The sequence below is a fragment of the Neoarius graeffei genome, chromosome 17, assembly GCF_027579695.1.
Source record: "Neoarius graeffei isolate fNeoGra1 chromosome 17, fNeoGra1.pri, whole genome shotgun sequence".
NCBI classification, from domain to species: domain Eukaryota; kingdom Metazoa; phylum Chordata; class Actinopteri; order Siluriformes; family Ariidae; genus Neoarius; species Neoarius graeffei.
This window is the reverse complement of record NC_083585.1, coordinates 27,147,584-27,169,474: the sequence shown is the minus strand read 5'-3', so window position 1 is coordinate 27,169,474 and position 21,891 is coordinate 27,147,584. Positions and strand designations below refer to the sequence as shown.

General features: G+C 42.2%; 1 protein-coding gene across 1 annotated transcript; it reads right to left on the bottom strand.

Annotated features, from left to right (window-relative positions):
- Positions 1-1,328: 1,328 nt before the first annotated feature.
- LOC132864651 (cytochrome P450 2F2-like) lies at positions 1,329-21,528 on the bottom strand. Its single transcript, XM_060898065.1, has 9 exons — positions 21,367-21,528; positions 8,591-8,753; positions 8,307-8,459; positions 8,024-8,184; positions 7,306-7,479; positions 7,094-7,229; positions 6,794-6,981; positions 6,562-6,703; positions 1,329-1,625 (listed from the first exon to the last, which is right to left on the bottom strand). Exons 1-9 carry the CDS (start codon positions 21,526-21,528, stop codon positions 1,429-1,431), a joined length of 1,476 nt encoding a protein of 491 aa, XP_060754048.1. The 3' UTR covers positions 1,329-1,428.
- Positions 21,529-21,891: the final 363 nt, after the last annotated feature.

Genomic DNA, 21,891 nt, shown 5'->3' with positions numbered 1-21,891 from the left:
TAATCTGGCGTTCCCTGCCATAATTTCAGCGAGCATATTGTTTCATAAGGAAACTTTGCGAAGAGTTGTTGACTGACTGCCGCTCACGCAACACACAGGCATAGTTAGAAAGTCAGGATGCACTGGTTTACACTTTACACACACAAACGTAGCCCAGCCTCTCGCTATGTTTAACAGTTGGAACTTAGCGGTTTTAAAACTAGTTTTGCAGTTTTGCAATTTCTGCGCGTGATGATAATGTGTAAACTTTGGATTTCCATAGGCTATGTTAAAATGTTATCATTGTCCTGGCCTGCAGGTAGTTCCTGGTGATGGCAGTGAGGGAGGTGAAATAACATGTATACACACTACCGTTCAAAAGTTTGGGGTCACCCAGACAATTTTGTGTTTTCCATGAAAAGTCACACTTTTATTTACCACCATAAGTTGTAAAATGAATAGAAAATATAGTCAAGACATTTTTCTGCCCATTTTGAGCATTTAATCGACCCCACAAATGTGATGCTCCAGAAACTCAATCTGCTCAAAGGAAGGTCAGTTTTATAGCTTCTCTAAAGAGCTCAACTGTTTTCAGCTGTGCTAACATGATTGTACAAGGGTTTTCTAATAATCCATTAGCCTTCTGAGGCAATGAGCAAACACATTGTACCATTAGAACACTGGAGTGAGAGTTGCTGGAAATGGGCCTCTATACACCTATGGAGATATTGCACCAAAAACCACACATTTGCAGCTAGAATAGTCATTTACCACATTAGCAATGTATAGAGTGGATTTCTGATTAGTTTAAAGTGATCTTCATTGAAAAGAACAGTGCTTTTCTTTCAAAAATAAGGACATTTCAAAGTGACCCCAAACTTTTGAACGGTAGTTTGTGTGTGTGTGTGTATATATATATATATATATATATATATATATATATATATATATACACACACACACACATATATATATATATATATATATATATATATATATATATATATATATATATATACACAAAATGGAATCATTTGCTGACAGCTCAGTCCCCCCCAGTTCAAAAATCCTATCTGCGCCCCTGCATGGGGGGGGGGATTTCAGATCTTCCTATGATGGTTACATCACTCTGACTGACAGAGGAAAAAGTAAAGCCATTCCAGACAGCATGACCAGTTATACTCTCTTGAATCCCTGATCATCGATGGCTATAGAATTTTCTGATTTCAAATTTGCCACGATTGTGCAATTCAGGAACTTAAAATCTGTTCTGTAATCAAAGAAGAGCTTTAATAATAAATGATCAAATCTTGAAATACATTCAAAATTGCAAGAAGAGTGAGTAAAGAGAAGCTAGAACTGCGGTAATGGGTTCCATGTTCAATTACGTTTATACTGTACTATTAATCATAAACCAGTTGTGAGTATACAGATATTTGCTGACCAGCTCTACATTTCTCTTTCTGGCTGTCTCAGCCTGATTCCCATCCTGTATGGTTGGGGACGAAGTAAGATTCCATATTCAGGAGTGAAGTCTGGTTCTCCTGCATCTTCAGGCCAAATGAACTGGAAGCGGCGCAGCAGAGTGACCACGACGAGGAAGATCTCCATGCGAGCCAGACTCTCACCTAGACACATGCGAGCCCCTACACACATGGAAAGACACACATTAACGTGCCATGCTAACTCATTAAAGGAGATACGCAGAACCTTTATTTTTAAAATACATTTCTGAGTAGATAGTATCGCCATCCTTGACTCTTGTATGCTGCATAAATGGGAATAAAAAATATATTTTTGAGAATTAAAATCGACCGCAAAGTTGGCATTCGAGCTGCCCCGCTGAGCCAGCCAGCCCTGAGTGCGTGATGTCACAGCAGTAACCGGTTTTAAGGCCGAGCCCTTTGACAGCTATAGACCAAAGCCAGACTCGGCAGGCGAAAGTGGTTGCAATGGCCCATAGACCGTGGAACCGCCCGGGCCAGGGGGGCCGTGGCCTGGGTAACTTTTTGAAAAGTATTAAAAAAATAAATAAAATGTTGGCCTGCGAGTGTTTTTCAACTCAAAACATGTCGACAAAATCGAACTTAAACCCAACCCATGCTGTAATTTAATCAAACATTTGCTTAAACATTTCCTAAACCAATATTTTTTGATGTTGAGCAACGTGTATACGTCGTGCGTGAAATGTTGCAAAATGTACACAGCACAGTTTCTGCGCAGTTATGTGCTGGCATATTGTGGAAATGCACACACTCACACGCACACACGCACACACACACAGACGCGCACTCGCGCGCGCACAGACACACGCAGCTCTGACAAAACTGCAGGCATATTCCCATACTTGCCCGTCAGTGGCGGCTGCTGGTTTTTAAAACAGGGGAAGCCCATTTTACGCATTCATCGTAAAACCTGTAGGCCGGATATCAAAGCATAGAAAGGTGTGCCCCATTAGCATAGTGAACTAGAAAACCCTACCTAGTGGCAGAAAGTATTTTTGCTTGTACATTTCATGTTATAGTCTGGCTTGCCAGGCTAGTGCCTCATATCCTTAATCAAAAATATCAAACATCCAAAAATCACTGGCTATTCAATGAAGAGCCTTGAACATCATACCCTGATATGCAACACAGAGTCTTTAACACAACACCCAGCTGTGCAACACATCCTTGAACATCTTCTGCAACACAGTCTGGAAATTCATAACCAGGTAGGCTATGCAACACACAGAACCTTGAATATTATACCCAGGTATAACCTATAACACAGAGCCCACCATTCTCTTAACATTACTGAACAATATACACACTTCAGATTCATGAACATTATATGATGCACACTATTTATACGAGCACCTTCATCGATGGCATGTTCCACCCTGACCCTCCCCAGACAGCTAAGTCTTGCACATGAAGTGACATGCTCATTGCTCGTTTCATGCCTTTTGCAAGCCCTTTTTAAATTCACCAGGTTACCAAACCCATCTTTTGACCAAACTAAATTTCCCTGAGAGGGCTTCATCAAAAGACATAGCCAACAGTACATTTTATTAGTCACAGGAGACCCAGTCAACCAGTTCACATTTTCATACCAAGACACCTGAAAAGACCTGTTATGACCTGCTGATTTTTGAATGAGATTAAGCTTGGGCTTTGGTCTGCCTTGCTCTTTAATTCTCACTTTCTCCTCATATGGCAGAGTGTCAAAACATTTTGACAAAAGCATGTCCACGACGTTTGCCATTATAGCAGATAGATACCAGCTGTTAGCAGCTAGCACTGCAGATCCCAATAAGGCTCAAGCTAGCCTACAACCACGTTGATTGAACTACAAATGAAATAAACGAGTGAATTCACAAATGATCAAACTGATAGAATGGATGAAAGTTAACAGAGCACAACGAGTAATATTTACATTTATTTACAGAGTAATGTACAGAGACATCAATGAGAAGAAACGTTTATATGAAAAGAAATTCGGACAGCACTTTGGCACACGACTACACTTTCTCGACATCCGCTAGGGACTGACTGATCATGCTTACCGTGTTCCTCGCCGAAGTACAGCGACCACCCTCCTCATGTCTTTCAAACACCACCTCCAATAATCCTTTATCAGCCCGGCTTCTTGGCCCTCCCATGTCCCGTTTACCCCCAGAGATACCCGGCTTCCCTGGAAGTGACGATTTTGTCGATTTTAACCAATAACAACTAGCCGAAATTGGCTGTTCAGAGCCGTCTCGTAGACTGTAACGGATACCTGGCTGCCAGTCCATAGAGCCCATTGAAATAAGAAAGGTTACAGCCTGGCAGCAAAGGTGATTCTCGTAGCAAACTGCAAGTTCGTCAGACATCACTCAAATAAGTTACAGGATGACATAGGGATAGTTATGAACGTAAATACAATCTTGGGCATATATTATGTTATGCAAGTTATTGTTTTAATGAGAATTCAACGTCGTAGACACCGCAGTTTGGGGAGAGAATTTTAGGGGAAGTTCGGCTTCCCTTGTTGTCTCTGAGAAATCGCCCCTGGTGTCCGTGTATAATGTAGCCTATATGCATCATGTCTGACCTAACATTTCAGTGACATCCTCTTGCGATTGTGGCCCCCCCTTGTTCAAATGCGTTCCGCGGTCTATGCAATGGCCTCTTCGTTTGGATTTATTGGAGATTCTTTGGATTCCTCAGATAGTAATACATCTGACTGTGATTGTCCTGAAATTGGAGTGTGTGTACATGCTACTGCTATACATGTAGAACCATATCAGTTTGTACCATCGGAAAGTGAATCCAATAGTAACACATCGGCTATGGAGGCCTCCACCTTACAAAATAAAGCCAAAGAACAAAGCCGTCTAGAGAATTGGATGGAATTGAACTGACAGTCTCATGTGACTCTCATTAAAACAGGATAGGTGTTATAACTTATGCAACATACATGCACATGCATGCATTTTCACTGATAAAACATAAAAGGCTCATTAAATAATCAGATGAACTGAGACAATCACATTCTGAGGCAAATTAAATAAATCTTATACCGGTAACTTAAACACACAATGCAAGTTACATGTATTAATCTACATGCAGGTAAACAACGAGTGTTGTTATGCAACCAAATGAGAGTCGCATCTTACCCATCCGTATTCTTGCTTCTTGAAGGCCAATTGTTTTGAAACAATCTGACTTTCAGTTCTTCGTTCATTCACTTCTTCCACGTAAGGGCGAGATATTGCTGCTGAGGCAAGCATATCCAGTGGGGAAGGGGAAAAAAAAGCATATCCAGCAGAGAAAACTGAGGGCTTGGCCACTCATTCTCCATTTTCTCCATATTGAGTACTCCGCCATTACTGCTCGGCTCACACTCCGGGAGAACTGGTGCAACTGAACTTACTTTACTTTTCTTGTAGTTTTCTTTTCCTTTAATTGTTGGTACTGAACCTTCTTTCAATACGGGCTTATAGCCAACGCTCCTCAACAGATCAGAGGTCTCGTATGAGTCATCAGTAAAATGTCCCCATAAATTTCTCACAAAACAAGTCCAAATCTTTGCAGTTTGAACATTCTTGGGCCATGAATGCAATGTAAATCCACCTTCTGTCATGTTGCTGCACCCGTCAGCAACACATCTACGTGGCATGGCGATAAATTAGCTCAAAATGGAAAACCGGAGTTGCAGTCAGCTCTGTTTTTTAGTATAGCGGAAATGGCGATGAGACCGAAAGACTTCCTGCTGTGACGTTATGGACTTCAAGGTCATTCACTCAGACTGCTGGTATATGAATCATTTTAACCGTAAAAATTACTATATTAGATTTATTGTTAATGCTTAAAACTATTCCTATGCCATTCTTGTGGTCTCAAGGCATTTATAAACAAAAAGTGAGGCCATGGTTCTGCGTATCTCCTTTAATAATGCAATCTTTTTATTTTGGCACTGTGTTCTGTGAAATTGAATCAAAAATAAAAAGCTAAACTGCCTTTCAATTTCATAAAATCGCTGAAATGTAATTCACTCTGAAATTTGGTCATTGTGATACATGTTTACCCTGCGATAACCTGGCGACTTGTCCAGGGTGTACCCCGCCTCTCGCCCATAGTCAGCTGGGATAGGCTCCAGATTGCCTGTAGAACAGGATAAGCAGCTACAGATAATGGATGGATACATGTTCATTTTTGTAATATCTTACAAAAAAAAAAAAAAACAGGCCATTCTGTGGCTGGGAAGTTATTTAATTTGAGTGGACTCCCAAGCAAAATAATGTGCATGAAATCACCTGCTTCATGCAGTCAAGCAGACAGAGGAAGTCAGAGTGCGCATGCGCAGGTTTACCTTTGACCGTGCACTGACAGTTACATCATTCTGTCGCTAAACGAACAGCTGATCACACCAAGGTGCTTGCTGAGTGCTGATATTTATTAGTTTGGTCCTGCGTTTCCTTTCCTTCGTTAGGTTAACGTGGGGTGGCCTTGGGCTGAAGTGCCCTTGAGCAAGGTACCTAACCCCTGACTGCTCCCTGGGTGCTCTAGTGTGGCTGCCCACTGCTCTGGGTGTGTGTGCGCGCGTGTTCACTGCTTCAGATGGGTTAAATGCAGAGGATGAATTTCACTGTGCATGTGACAAATAAAGGTTTCTTCTTCTTCTATATAACATAACCTCTTTTCTTCTCGCTTTCCGTTACCGTAGTCGGTCCTTCACGTTTCATTCACACACTCCCATCCTCCATTTTTCTCTCCTGTTTCAAATTTGTATCCCACAATGCCTTGCGCAAATGGGGAAAGCCCACCACGCGATGCATGACGTAGTATCTTGAATTGGGTCATGGTGAAGCAGGAAAAAAAACAGCGGAGAATTTAGGGCCATGTGGAGATAAATTCATTAATTGTTCTTTTAGGAAAAAAAGTAAGAAAATCGGAAGTCTGTGATTTGAATTCAGTAGCTGTCAGTCCCCTAAAAAAATAATTGGGTGTCGGGGAAAATTCTTTTTATGACCTACACATGAAAAATCTGAAAGGCAGTCTAGCTTTCATTTTTGTGAAATATCCACTGCCAGGATATCCTGAAACCAGCTCTTACCAGCAGAAAACGGCATGAAGGCTTCAGGCTTCTTAAACTGTCCCTGATCATTGAGGAAGTTTAATGGATTAAACTCACGATGGAATTTCCACTGGCCTTCTTCACTTAGCACTGAAGAGAGGTGGGGGATAATTATAGTCCCCTGAAAACAGTAAAAGAAAGAAAAAGATCAAGATGGGTAGCAGAGGGTAAATTAAACCATGGTCTGAAATTGTTAATTTGAAACCAAAACCTTTGGAATGCTGTAGCCCATGACTTCGGTATCTCTTGTGGTGCAGTGGAACACACTCAGAGGTACGATATTGGCGATGCGCTGACACTCGTGAATCACAGCCTGTGTGTATGGCATGTTGTGCCTATCCTCAAATGACACACAAGCTTTTCCTTCCAAAACCTCATCAATCTCTTGCTGGCATTTCTCTAGAAACAACGTGGTTGGCACTATTACTAATCAAATTCAATCTATTAATAATACTGTTTTACATTTATGCAACAAGTAGACAAAAGAAGTGCAATTAATTATTATATAAACCCTGAATTTCTGGATAAGCCATGAGGTAGAGGAAAGCTGTAAGGAGTGTGTTGGACGTGGTGTCGGTCCCAGCTCCATGCAAATTTAAAACGTACATTATTAGATGTCCTTCATCAAAGGTGGATCCATAGCTTCTCTGTTGAAAGCAATACATTAAATAGTTGAGATTCCATGTAGCACCAGAACAATCTTATAGCCAGACAAACACATACTGTATCAAGCTCATCCAGATAGCAGTCCACAAAGTCTCTTGGTTGTCCTGGAACTCTTGTTGTCTTGTGCTCGTCGATCATGGTTTTTGTCATTTTTTTCATTAAGTCGGCATTTTTAAAGGCCTTCCTGAAGGGAAGAGGTAGCGATCTCACAAATGGAAGCGTATCATAGATCTACAAGAAGCCAAGACATTCTATTATTTTTATGGGTTATAATTGAATAAATTACATCAATTATTTCAGCTATTACTTCAAACCTAGAATTACACTGCATGTCCAAAAGTATGTGGACACTGGACCAGCATACCCATATGTACTTGATGAACATCTCATACCCAATTTACCTCACAGCCCCTTGTTTTATTGATACGATAACCTCAATTTTAGAACGCTACTATCAGAATTCCTGCTCATTCTGCCACAAGAGCACAAACCCCAAAGGTGTTCAGTGGGGTTGAGGTAAGGGCTCTGTTCAGGCCATTTGAGATCTTCTACACCAACCTTGGCAACCCATGGCTTCATGGGCCTCTCTTTGGGCGTCTTAATTCCAGTGAAGTTAAATCTTAATTTTACATCATACAAAAGACATTCTAGTCAATTCTGTCCTCTTAATTTTGTGGCAACATTTTGGGGGAAAGACTCACATGGTCAGGTGTCCACATACCTTTGGCCATATACTGCATCACTATACTGTCCTGGTGATAAGATAATATCTCACCATTCCCCATGGTCCATTAATAATTTTGGTAGAGTCTTTGAAAAGTGTAACAAAATTTTGAAGGGTTTCACTGCCGTAGTTATAACGAATACCAAACAAAACCAAGTAGATGATGTTTGATGCTGCATAATGGAAGAAAGTCTGAGGATTCATGGAGCCTCCTACAAACAGAAACACTGTGGTAATGGCTGTGTTTTTTTTTATTTCTTTGTAAAATCAAACAAGAAATCTTTTATTAAAGAGCTATAAAGGAGCATGATAAATAAAGCAACAATGCTGATACCAGCACAGCTCTCCAATTCAGAAACAAGGTGTTCAATTTCCCCCAAAATCCTGTCCTCCATAGAGTATTTCCCCATGCCAAAGTTCCTCAAGGTCATAAGGGCAAAGCGCCGATGCTCCTTCCATTCGAGACCATAATCAGTAAGTACGACTCCTGTTAAATTTCACTCATGTCAGTAACTCACTTCAATCACTATTTGCATGTAGAGTAAAATCCTTAAAAAAATAATGATGATTATTATTATAATTAACCACAGTTAAGTAGGTACTTATTTATGATCTCACCTTTCCCTTCATTTAGATGGCTGATCAGCATATTTTGTGGGCGTCCTGAAAAGTCTACAGATTTGGTCACCAGAGCTTCTTTCATAGCCTTCAAACCATTAAGAACAACAGCTGGTTTTCTCCCTAGATACAGGCTGTAAACATCTCCATAGCGCTCGGCCAACTAAAGATAAACAACACAAGTCTTCATTTATTCAAAGCATAGAAGCGTTTTGCAAAAGAGCCATTTGTTTCGATGTAACTGACATCTTTAACACTTATTAAATCTAGAATTAAAACAAAATGTTAACTTGGCCTATTATTAATTATTACTACAACACTATTTCCAAAAAAGTTGGGATGCTGTGTAAAATGTAAATAAAAACAGAATTTATTTGCTTTAACCTTACTTTCTTTGACATGGAGAGTACACACTAACACTGTAGGGTTACACAAGCAAACTTGTTGTACGAATCATTTATTTCTTTGTTTTGAGTTACCGTGGTTGACGGAGGAGGTCCCGTCCTGGTGGAGCAAAAAGGGGTGTGTCTGAAGACTCCGCGATCCTGGTGCCAGCTTGTTAGGCCTAAAGCATATGCTCATACATGTCAACCTATACGGAATGTCCGTATTTTATACGGATTTGATTCAATAAACGTAGTACACGGGCGTACAAATAAAGTTATACGGATTCTTTAAAAAAACTTCAATATTTATTTAGAGCTATAATCAATTCCCACGATGATAAAAGAGCGCATAACATTTACAAACGTACTGTACACCACAGAAAGCACAGACAGCCAGTAAAGAGTCTTATGAAATCGCGCGTTATCTTGTGGTAGCGAGACTTTGTTCCACTTCTGATCATGCGCACACCGCATTGCAAGAATCCTGGCAACCATGAAGTAACATTTTGTTTGAAAAGCGTATTTCCACCTGAGCAACTTTCAATAGCGACTGAAAAGATACTGAATGGGCACTCTGGCAAAGAAATTCAAAACACAATACAGCGGTAGGTTTCTCCCTGAATGGAAGGACCTTTTGAATGGCATAATCCAACCGGCAGCCTCCAAAAACGAAGAATACGCACACTGCACACTGTGTGTGCGTGACATCAAAGTTGCAGCATCGGGAGTGTATGATGTGAAAGAACATTTCAAATCGAAACTGCATCAGCGGAATGCAAGCCAAAGGCAAAATCAGCCACTGATGACAGTATTTGCGCGCTCAAAAACTGATATGCCAACAACTGGAAAAGACAGAAGACACAAGGTAGTGGGCGTTTTAGTTCAAGTTAGGCAGTGCTCTGTTTACCCCACAGTAATGCTGACTGTGAGAGAGTTTTCTCTCAAGTCAGGAAGATACACACAGAGAGCAGAAAGAACCTGAATGCAGACACACTGACCTGGCCTACTGCAGTGTAAGATCAACACAGACGCTTGCTGTGACATGCAGCCTAGTGAGGTATTGGTGCAGAGTGCTAAAAAAGCTGTCATGGAGTACAATTCAGAACATTAGAGTGACACTTTGTGTTTTTGTCAAACATTGGAGCTTTGTATTCATTCTGAAGGTTTATTGTTATTAATATTGAATAAAAAGTAACTGGGATATATCATCAGTGTTGGGCAAGTTACTTCAAAACTGTTTTGCATTATTTATTACTTGTTACTGTCATTTTAAAGTAATTAGTTACATTACAATATTACTGTATTTAAAATGTAAGGCATTACACTACTATTGCATTACTTTTAAGTTACTCTCACCAAAATAACTGGAAGTATGGATTTGGCAATCTAAATGTAGCTCAAGACGCTCAATTAGCTCATCACACATCCAGTGGAAGGTGATGTGGTATCTGACTGAACTAGGCTTATGGTTAAAAACAGTAGAATATAATAGCCACAGTGATGGCTCATGGCACAATACAAGGAACAATCATCGCAAGAACAGACAAAAGGTGAAAGTCTGGCAAATTGTGATAGAAATACTGTAACTTTAGGCCTATTCATATTAACATTAATTGAACTGTATTGTATTGTAATGTCTAAAGATATGACAGGATACAAAATTAGCATTTCTATGCCTTTATTGTTTTCAAGTTTACAGCATTAAGCATAGTTTATGCTTCATAAAAAAAAAAAAAGATTAGCCCTAAGGGATATGACTCCATTTCAGAAATTTAACAAAAATGAACATTATGGCAAATCGTAGCCTACAATAAAACTGGCCTGAAAAAAACCCACAAGCCTTTTAAATCACAGCTAGACAATGACTATTAGCTATATGAGGCTACCCAGTCACATTTCGAAAAACAGAATTAGAAATAACAAAATCAAAGTGCTTTTAATGATATTGAAGTGCTTAGGCATATTAGCCCTCGAAGGAAAGGCAGCTCAATCACTTTAGTCTGACTTCCGACCAGAAAAAAACCTCAGTTATACAGGACAAAAATGTAAACAAACTGTCAGCATATCTTCAACAACATACTCCGCCACAAGTCTCCTAACCTCTTGAGGCTGAAGGAGTATCTCAGAGCGGCAGAACGTTAATTTTGGCTGCTTTGTGATTTTATCGCCACTCTCATCCTCCACTTGCTTCCTTGCTAACTTCATGTTACTATGGCACCTCTGTAAATGTTTAGTTAAATTACTGGTGCTATTTCGGGAAGTGGACAGTTCTTTAGGTTTAGCACACAAAGTGCATTTGACTACGATGTTCTTCACATCCTTATTTTTCACAAACTTAAAATAATGGGCGTGTGCCCATCTGGAGAATGTGCTATCCGCCGTTAGATCAGCTGCAGGTTCACTCATCTCTCTCTTCTGTCTGACTAGCCTAAAGGAAAAGGAAGTGAAACATTTTGCGCGGACTTTTCACCTCTGCTGATCTCGCGGTGATTTTGGCGAATTTGTATGAAGGAAAAAAAGCCCACCACTTCATTCCAGGTTAAAAATGCATTGTAACGCGCATTACTGACATTTGTACCGAGTAAAATATTACCAATTTTTTTCTGTAATGCCTTACATTACCGCGCTACTGCAAAAAGCAATGCATTACAGTAATTTGTTACTTTTGTAACGCGTTACTCCCAACACTGTATATCATTGTTAATTATCATTCAAATTTTAGGTAAATTATTTTAATTTGCATCTTATAAGGATTTTATAAGGGAAATAAGGATTTTGGAGGTTGGTTATACAGGTTTGATTGACCAAAGGTTGACATGTATGTATGCTATTGTGTCATGGGGGGCTCAGTCAGGGTTTAGTTAGTCCTGTCTCGTGCTTAGTAGTATCTGGTGCCCACTTTGTTTACCCCATGTGTGTTATTTGGTTTGCCCAAGCCACTATATGTATTATCCCTCTTGTATCATTGTGAAAGGTCATTTTTTTAAAGTTAATTTTGTTATCATTTAGTTATATTTTGTTGACCTATTTTATAGGCCTAGTTATTAATCCCTAGGTTTGTGGAATTTTTTTGTATTTGAGTAAATAAAACCCAGATTTTCACTGACATCTCCTGTGTCCTCATTGCCTCACTGCTTGGTCCCTAAGACATACAAAATTTTGTAGATCACTTGTTGTTGCGGGATTGTTACTGGTTTAAAGGCTAGAAAGCAGGATTGTTGGTTTAAACGCCATTGCTAGAGCCTGGTAAAATCAGTCACTGCAACCTGTTTCAAGGACCTGAACAGCTGTTTGGGGCACAAGCCCAGTAAGCATGAGAACATCCGTGGTCAGACCAAGTGTGTCCACACTTCCAGGGCACGATTTCCTGAAAGTCAATTCATGATTCACTGAAATACCAGTTTCAGTTTTGTCCACCATGAAACACAGAGGGCTGCCCCACAAACGCATGAAAATCAAGCACCAAATCTTCAAGCAGATTGAAGAATGGAAGTTGCTACTAGAGAAAGAGTACTAAAATCATAACATATAAGCCAGATCACCTGATTGGGTTCTTTCTGAGATATCTGATGGGGGGGGAGTGGAACACACCCCATTCAGGATCTATGAAGCCTAATTTCCTTCTAAAAACAGCTGTTATGTTCCAGGTAAAAAGATATTTCTCTGCAGAGGAGGTCCATCACACATTCTGTATTAACATAACATATTTAACTTTAACACGCAGCCAGGAGCCAGTTTTCTCACTTATTCAAGAGAGGAGCTGCTGGCCCTGAAAACAATGGGATGAGCCAGGATACGACACCCCATCCCGGTGGAGCTGAAGAGAAACCCAGGGGCTGTAAGGCTGGAGCTAAGCTAAAGGCTAGGCTAGCGGACAACCGGCGGTGCTACAAACCATCCATTCCCTCCGTTATCATGGGGAATGTGAACTCGCTGCCGAATAAAGTCGACGAGCTTTCCGCTCTGAACAACTAGCGGATTTACCAGGAGAGCAGCTTATTTATCTTTACGGAGACATGGCTAACACACCTTGTACTGGATGCTAACATGGACCTGCGGGGATTCACTGCTGTGAGAGCCGACAGAGACACTAACACATGCGGGAAAAGCAAAGGTGGGGGACTCATCATTTATGTGAACAACCGTTGGTGTAACCGGGGACATATCTCCGTAAAGACAGTTTTATGTTGCCCGGATTTGGAGCTGCTAGCCGGTAGCCTGCGGCCATATTATCTGCCAAGGGAGTTCAGTCACATGATCGCCATCTGTGTTTACATCCCTCCGAGGGCAGACACAGCTGCTGCATGTGAGCGGATTCACTCTGTCACAGCAAGGCTGCAGACACAGCACCCTGAGGCATTTATCATAATTTCTGGGGACTTTAATCATGCTACTTTTGACTCTACTTTGGCTGCTTTTTATCAGGCTGTGGATTGTCCAACAAGGAACAACAGGACAATTGACTTGCTATATGCTAATGTGAGGTATGCATACAGAGTCACACCCCTCCCCCCACTAGGGAAGTCTGACCACAACCTGGTTCTTCTACAGCCGAAGTACACCCCCCTGGTTCAAAGGCAGCCTGCAACAACTAGCTCCATCAGGAGGTGGTCCCCTGAAATGGAAGCTGCCCTCAGAGACTGTTATGACATCACGGACTGGGATGTGCTGCTTAGCCCACACTGTGAGGACATAGAGGGGCTGACACACTGTCTGACGGATTACCTTAACTTCTGTGCAGATGTGGTCGCCCCCGCCAAGACTGTACGGCGTTACCCTAATAACAAGCCATGGGTAACACAAGAAGTCAAAGCTGTCCTCAACAGGAAGAAGGCCACCTTCAGGAGCAGGGATAGGGAGGCAATGAAAGCAGCACAGCAGGAGGTAAAACACTGCGTGAGGAAAGCTAAGGACAGCTACAGGAGAAAGGTGGAGCAGAAGCTGAAGGAGAACAGCATGAGGGAGGTCTGGGAAGGTGTGAAAACCATCACAGGCCACAATAGAAAGACCAGAGTCGTTGAGGGGACAGTGGAGAGGGCGAATGAGTTGAATGACTTTTTCAATCAGTTCAACCAGCCCACGTCCCCCCCCCCACCCTCTCCCTCACTGCAGCCATCTCTCCTTCTTCCCTCAACACACCTCCCCCCAGTCATTACAGCAGCCCCCTCTTCCCCCACCTCAACACAGACATGCATTACTGCAGACCAGGTCAGAGGTCAACTTGAGGAAGCTTCACCCCAGGAAAGTAGCAGGCCCGGACAAGGTGTGTCTCCGACTACTGAAGACCTGCAGTTGGGGAGAGTGCCAACCCTCTGGAAGACATCATGTATTGTTCCAGTTCCCAAAAAGAATCAGTCCAGCGAGCTGAACAACTTCCGACCAGTGGCACTCACTGCACATCTGATGAAGACGCTGGAGCCGCTCTTCCTCAGCCTCCTCAGACCCCAGGTACAACATGCCCAGGACTGTCTGCAGTTTGCGTACCAGGCAGGTGTTGGTGTGGAAGATGCCATCCTCTACCTGCTACACCGAGCCCACTCGCATCTGGATAAGGGAAATGGCACAGTGAGGATCCTCTTCTTGGACTTCTTGACTGCCTTCAACACCATCCAGCCCCTATTGCTTCAGGACAAACTGAACAGGATGCGAGTGGACCCCTGCCTGGTCACCTGGATCTCCAGCTACCTCACTGACAGGCCGCAGTACGTCAGGCTGAAGGACATCACGTCTAACACTGTGATTAGCAGCACCGGAGCACCCCAGGGCATGGTGCTGGCCCCTCTTCTCTTCACCCTGTACACCGCGGACTTCTGCTACAACTCGGAGCTGTGTCACATTCAGAAGTTTGCCGATGACACAGCCATCGTTGGGTGTATCAGTGACGACAGAGAGGAGGAGTATAGGAGCCTGGTGAGGGACTTTGCTGTGTGGTGCAACAGGAACCATCTGCAGCTCAACACCTTGAAGACCAAGGAGCTGGTCATTGACTTTGGGAGGTCCAGACCAAGGTCACGACCAGTTCTGATCGAGGGAGTCGAGGTGGAGGCTGTAGATTCCTACAAGTACCTCGGGCTATGGCTGGACAGCAAGCTGGACTGGACTTGCAACACCAAACACATACAGGAAGGGACAGAGCAGGCTATACTTCCTTAGGAGGCTGCGGTCCTTTAACATCTGCAGGAAACTCCTGTAGATGTTCTATCAGTCTGTGGTCGCCAGTGTCCTGTTTTACACTGTGGTGTGCTGGGGGGGGGCAGCACATCCAAGAAGGACAAATCCAGGCTGGACAAACTGATCAGGTGGGCCGGCTCTGTGGTAGGCATGAAGCTGGACTCTCTGGTGACGGTGGCAGAGAAGAGGTCTATGGACAAACTATTGAACATCATGGACGATGCCAGTCACCCTCTGCACACCGTCATCAGCAACCAGAGGAGCCTGTTCAGTGACAGAATGCTCCTTCCCAAGTGCAGGATGAACAGACTTAAAAACTCCTTTGTCCCTCATGCCATCAGACTGTACAACTCCTCTCTGGGGGGGAGGAGGGGTAACAGGAGGACAGAGGACGGGAAGGAGCAGTAGCCTAGCCTAACAATAAGCAATACCGGACAATGTGCAATATAATGTGCAATATAATGTGCAATATAAAGTGCAATATCTCTCCTGCCGCCCCCCCTTCCCCCCTTCCCCATATGTTATTCTTTTTATATTTGTATATGTAGATAATTTATTTTAATTTATCTAGAAGTTTTCTCTATTTATTTTCTCTGTTTATCTCTAATGATGCTGCTGGAATCTTAATTTCCCTGAGGGAACCCGCCCAAAGGGATCAATAAAGTTTTATCTAATCTAACATTTAACACTGTAAGAAGTAAGACTTGTGAGAGTTCTGTTTCTCATGGCTCTTCACACTCACTTATAGGGTCACTTAGACAGAGTGGCTCGATGGTTAATGGGTAACTGATTAGATAGTTGAAGTTCAAGCCTCAGCACTGCCAAGCTGCCACTGAACAAGGCTTTTAACCCTTGGACTATTGATCAATTTTTGTATTTGAACTGGTTGAGATGATTACAGATTGTTTCTAAAACTTCTGCACACTGCATCTGACTCTCCATTTTTACAAGTACTAATTGCATGAGGGTTCCCGCCCCTCCACAGATTGCCCATGATGTTTGTATACATTGAGGGTTTTGCTTACAGTAACATGATAAAGTTAATAAAACCTCAGTCTGTACTGAGATAAAGACCCAACTAGAAAAGTTTTCAATTCACATTCTATAATATCTTGGAAATATTATAGCATAGATAAACCATTACAGCTAAGGTAGATGTTCATTAGTTTGTTAGTGTGGCATGGTGGTGCAGTGGTTAGCACTGTTGCTTCACAGCAAGTAGGGTTTTGGGTTTGAACCCCATGGCCAACAGAAGCCTCTCTGTTCAGTTTTAATGTTCTCCCCGTGTCTGTGTTGGTTTCCTCCAGGTGCTCCGGTTTCCCCCACAATTCAAAGACATGCAGATTAGATAAAATACCCAGCCACTGGGGTTGTACCAGCCAGTGCATACTTAGTGCTGGTCCCAAGCATGGATAGATTGGGGAGGGTTGCGTCAGGAAGGGCATCCGGTGTAAAACCTATGCCAAATCATGCAGAGCAGATCCACTGTGGTGATGCCTAATGGGAGCAGCTGGAAGAAGATAATGACACAGTGGTGCTTGAAAGTTTATGAACCCTTTAGAATTTTCTATATTTCTGTATAAATATGACCGAAAACATCATCAGATTTTCACACAAGTTCTAAAAGTAGATAAAGAGAACCCAGTTAAAAAAAGGAGACAAAAATATTATACTTGGTCATTTATTTATTGAGGGGCGGCATGGTGGTGTAGTGGTTAGCGCTGTCGCCTCACAGCAAGAAGGTCCGGGTTCGAGCCCCGTGGCCGGCGAGGGCCTTTCTGTGCGGAGTTTGCATGTTCTGCCCGTGTCCGTGTGGGTTTCCTCCGGGTGCTCCGGTTTCCCCCACAGTCCAAAGACATGCAGGTTAGGTTAACTGGTGACTCTAAATTGACTGTAGGTGTGAATGTGAGTGTGAATGGTTGTCTGTGTCTATCAGTGCGTTTACATGCACATAGAGAAAATTGAATTTCTGCCGTTGCTCGACTGAAATCGAAGTTCAAAATGCCATGTATACACCTTAATTCGGCTGAAATTGAACCGAACTTGATTTCTCGGAATCGAGCTACACGACCTAGATTATGCGATTTCTGCCGAGCTACTTAGTGCATGTATACCCTATTGAGCTACGTATTCGAGCTACTTACTTCAGCACTGCCCCTTCCGGAAGTGACGAGTGACGAGACCACAAGCGGGAAACACAACAGCCTCGGTTGGCATGAATCTTTTTCTTTTTGTGGCATTGTTTGCACTGTTAAAATTTAGCTCACTTACTGTATCACCAAATACATCTGTTGCATAGCTGTGAATTGTGTACATAAACAAGTCACTGTATTTGTGTGTGTGTGTGTGTGTGTGTAGATGTCCAACATCTGAAGAATGTCAATAAAAACAAAACAATTTAACTTTTTGTGTGTTTATTAAGACAAGTTAAATTGTAAGCAAAAAAATATATATTTTTTGTAAGCAAAAAATGGACTTTAGAAAAATATACAATTGTGCAAAATAAGTTGTCTTACAAAACAGTGGTCTGCGCAGGACAGTTTGTAGCCTTACAGTCTGTTAGAGCAAGCCTAACAGCTTGAGCACGGAACTGCCAATGTTGCCAGATTGGGGGGTTTTAAGTGCTTTTTGGCGGATTTGAACATGTTTTGGGCTGGAATACGTCAGCAGTATCTGGCAACAGTATAGCTCTTCTTCATGACGACAACCGGAAGTGTACCAACACGATGGGGCGTGTAGCGCCACGTGTGGCTCGGGTGCACAATGCACCTTGCACAATAGCCCGATTTCACTTGTGCATGTAGGATTGGATTTCTCTGGCACCCCTGCTGGGACCCTTTGCTCGATTACCAACAGTAGCTCGATTTGGATGTGCATGTAAACGTACTGTATGTGTCAGCCCTGTGATGACCTGGCGACTTGTCCAGGGTGTACCCTGCCTTTCACCCGTAGTCAGCTGGGATAGGTTCCAGCATGCCTGCGACCCTGTAGGACAGGATAAAGCGGCTACAGATAATGAGATGAGATTTATTTATTGTGGTAAATGATCCAATATTACATATCTGTAAGTGGCAAAAGTATGTGAACCTTTGCTTTCAGTATCTGGTGTGACCCCCTTGTGCAGCAATAACTGCAACTAAACATTTCCGGTAACTGTTGATCAGTCCTGCACATCGGCTTGGAGGAATTTTAGCCCATTCCTCCATACAGAACAGCTTCAACTCTGGGATGTTGGTGGGTTTCCTCACATGAACTGCTTGCTTCAGGTCTTTCCACAACATTTCGATTGGATTAAGGTCAGGACTTTGACTTGGCCATTCCAAAACATTTACTTTATTCTTCTTTAACCATTCTTTGGTAGAACGACTTGTGTGCTTAGGGTCATTGTCTTGCTGCATGACCCACCTTCTCTTGAGATACAGTTCATGGACAGATGTCCTGACATTTTCCTTTAAAATTCACTGGTATAATTCAGAATTCATTGTTCCATTAATGATGACAATCCATCCTGGCCCAGATGCAGCAAAACAGTCCCAAACCATGATACTACCACCACCATGTTTCACAGATGGGATAAGGTTCTTCTGCTGGAATGCAGTGTTTTCCTTTCTCCAAACATAATGCTTCTCATTTAAACCAAAAAGTTCTCTTTTGGTCTCATCCGTCCACAAAACATTTTTCCAATAGCCTTCTGGCTTGTCCATGTGATCTTTAGCAAACTGCAGACAAGCAGCAATGTTCTTTTTGGAGAGCAGTGGCTTTCTCCTTGCAACCCTGCCATGCACACCATTGTTGTTCAGTGCTGTCCTGATGGTGGACTCATGAACATTAGCCAATGTGAGCGAGGCCTTCAGTTGCTTAGAAGTTACCCTGGGGTCCTTTGTGACCTCACCGACTATTACAAGCCTTGCTCTTGGAGTGATCTTTGTTGGTCAACCACTCCTGGGGAGGGTAACAATGGTATTGAATTTCCTCCATTTGTACACAATCTGTCTGACTGTGGATTGGTGGAGTCCAAACTCTTTAGAGATGCTCTTGTAACCTTTTCCAGCCTGATGAGCATCAACAATGCTTTTTCTGAGGTCCTCAGAAATCTCCTTTGTTCGTGCCATGATACACTTCCACAAACGTGTGTTGTGAAGATCAGACTTTGATAGATCCCTGTTCTTTAAATAAAACAGGGTGCCCACTCACACCTGATTGTCATCCCATTGATTGAAAACACTTGACTCTAATTTCACCTTCAAATGAACTGCTAATCCTAGAGGTTCACATACTTTTGCCACTCACAGATATGTAATATTGGATCATTTTCCTCAATAAATAAATGACCAAGTATAATATTTTTGTCTCCTTTGTTTAACTGGGTTCTCTTTATCTACTTGTAGGACTTGTGTGAAAATCTGTTGATGTTTTAGGTCATTTTTATGCAGAAATATACAACCCCGATTCCAAAAAAGTTGGGACAAAGTACAAATTGTAAATAAAAATGGAATGCAATAATTTACAAATATCAAAAACTGATATTGTATTCACAATAGAACATAGACAACATATCAAATGTTGAAAGTGAGACATTTTGAAATTTCATTTGAAATTTCATGACAGCAACACATCTCAAAAAAGTTGGGACAGGGGCAATAAGAGGCTGGAAAAGTTAAAGGTACAAAAAAGGAACAGCTGGAGGACCAAATTGCAACTCATTAGGTCAATTGGCAATAGGTCATTAACATGACTGGGTATAAAAAGAGCATCTTGGAGTGGCAGCGTCTCTCAGAAGTAAAGATGGGAAGAGGATCACCAATCCCCCTAATTCTGCGCCGACAAATAGTGGAGCAACATCAGAAAGGAGTTCGACAGTGTAAAATTTCAAAGAGTTTGAACATATCATCATCTACAGTGCATAATATCATCAAAAGATTCAGAGAATCTGGAAGAATCTCTGTGCGTAAGGGTCAAGGCCAGAAAACCATACTGGGTGCCCGTGATCTTCGGGCCCTTAGACGGCACTGCATCACATACAGGCATGCTTCTGTATTGGAAATCACAAAATGGGCTCAGGAATATTTCCAGAGAACATTATCTGTGAACACAATTCACCGTGCCATCCGCCGTTGCCAGCTAGAACTCTATAATTCAAAGAAGAAGCCGTATCTAAACATGATCCAGAAGCGCAGACGTCTTCTCTGGGCCAAGGCTCATTTAAAATGGACTGTGGCAAAGTGGAAAACTGTTCTGTGGTCAGACGAATCAAAATTTGAAGTTCTTTATGGAAATCAGGGACGCCGTAGAGGAGAAGGACGACCCAAGTTGTTATCAGCGCTCAGTTTAGAAGCCTGCATCTCTGATGGTATGGGGTTGCATTAGTGCGTGTGGCATGGGCAGCTTACACATCTGGAAAGACACCATCAATGCTGAAAGGTATATCCAGGTTCTAGAGCAACATATGCTCCCATCCAGACGACGTCTCTTTCAGGGAAGACCTTGCATTTTCCAACATGACAATGCCAAACCACATACTGCATCAATTACAGCATCATGGCTGCGTAGAAGAAGGGTCCGGGTACTGAACTGGCCAGCCTGCAGTCCAGATCTTTCACCCATAGAAAACATTTGGTGCATCATAAAATGGAAGATACGACAAAAAAGACCTAAGACAGTTGAGCAACTAGAATCCTACATTAGACAAGAATGGGTTAACATTCCTATCCCTAAACTTGAGCAACTTGTCTCCTCAGTCCCCAGACGTTTACAGACTGTTGTAAAGAGAAGAGGGGATGTCTCACAGAGGTAAACATGGCCTTGTCCCAACTTTTTTGAGATGCGTTGTTGTCATGAAATTTAAAATCACCTAATTTTTCTCTTTAAATGATACATTTTCTCAGTTTAAACATTTGATATGTCATCTATGTTCTATTCTGAATAAAATATGGAATTTTGAAACTTCCACATCATTGCATTCCGTTTTTATTTACAATTTGTACTTTGTCCCAACTTTTTTGGAATCGGGGTTGTAGAAAATTCTAAAGGGTTCACAAACTTTCAAGCACCACTGTATTTGAGACCAATGCCCATCTATCCTGAAAGTTTCATGAAGATTGGTCCAGACGTTTTCCTGTAATGTTGCTAAAAAAAAAAAAAAACCAAAGAAACCCGACCAAAAACAATACCTCCCCTGCTTACTCCATAGTGGGAGAGGTAAATAATATCATGCCATACCTTTTCAAAGTCTTTCAGAGGATTTCTGATGTCCAGCTGAAACAAGTTCCCAAATATGGGGATGGGTCGTGGCCCAGGGGGGAAGTTCTTGGGCGTCTGGATCCTGAGTAAGTGGAAAAAAAGGCATATACAAAACACAGCAATAATCAAGTAACCCAACATGATGACTATCACACTGCTCTCCTGCACACTGCACTCCTTCAGCTGGAGTGCACAAACTATAGGCATGCGCACAACAACTTTACTGTAGTTCCCCCACCTGGCCTACCAGCAGTGGCAGAGGGCGTGGTCTGAAAGGAGGACAAGCCCCCGAAGAAGAAGGTGATAACACACTGAGCTCTATATAAAATGTGGAGAGCTCATAGCCTATTCCCTGCTGTAGAGCCGAGTGAAGCCAACTTACCACTCACATCGCATGTTAAACCATCTTATCCGATCAAACTTGTTCCAAGAAAAGTATCTCCTGACTTTTTTCTTTCATTACCTCCTCTTATTTTCTCAACTTTACCCCCATTCCTTACATAT

What these genes read in the sequence shown, in the direction of transcription:
- LOC132864651 (XM_060898065.1), bottom strand. Translation starts at nt 21,528, where the DNA reads ATGTTGGGTTACTTGATTATTGCTGTGTTTTGTATATGCCTTTTTTTC. An exon ending in TTAATGGACCATGGGGAATG is followed by an intron (nt 7,480 to 8,023) that starts GTGAGATATTAT and finishes GGCTTCTTGTAG; the next exon opens with ATCTATGATACGCTTCCATT. An exon ending in TGGGCTACAGCATTCCAAAG is followed by an intron (nt 6,704 to 6,793) that starts GTTTTGGTTTCA and finishes TACTGTTTTCAG; the next exon opens with GGGACTATAATTATCCCCCA.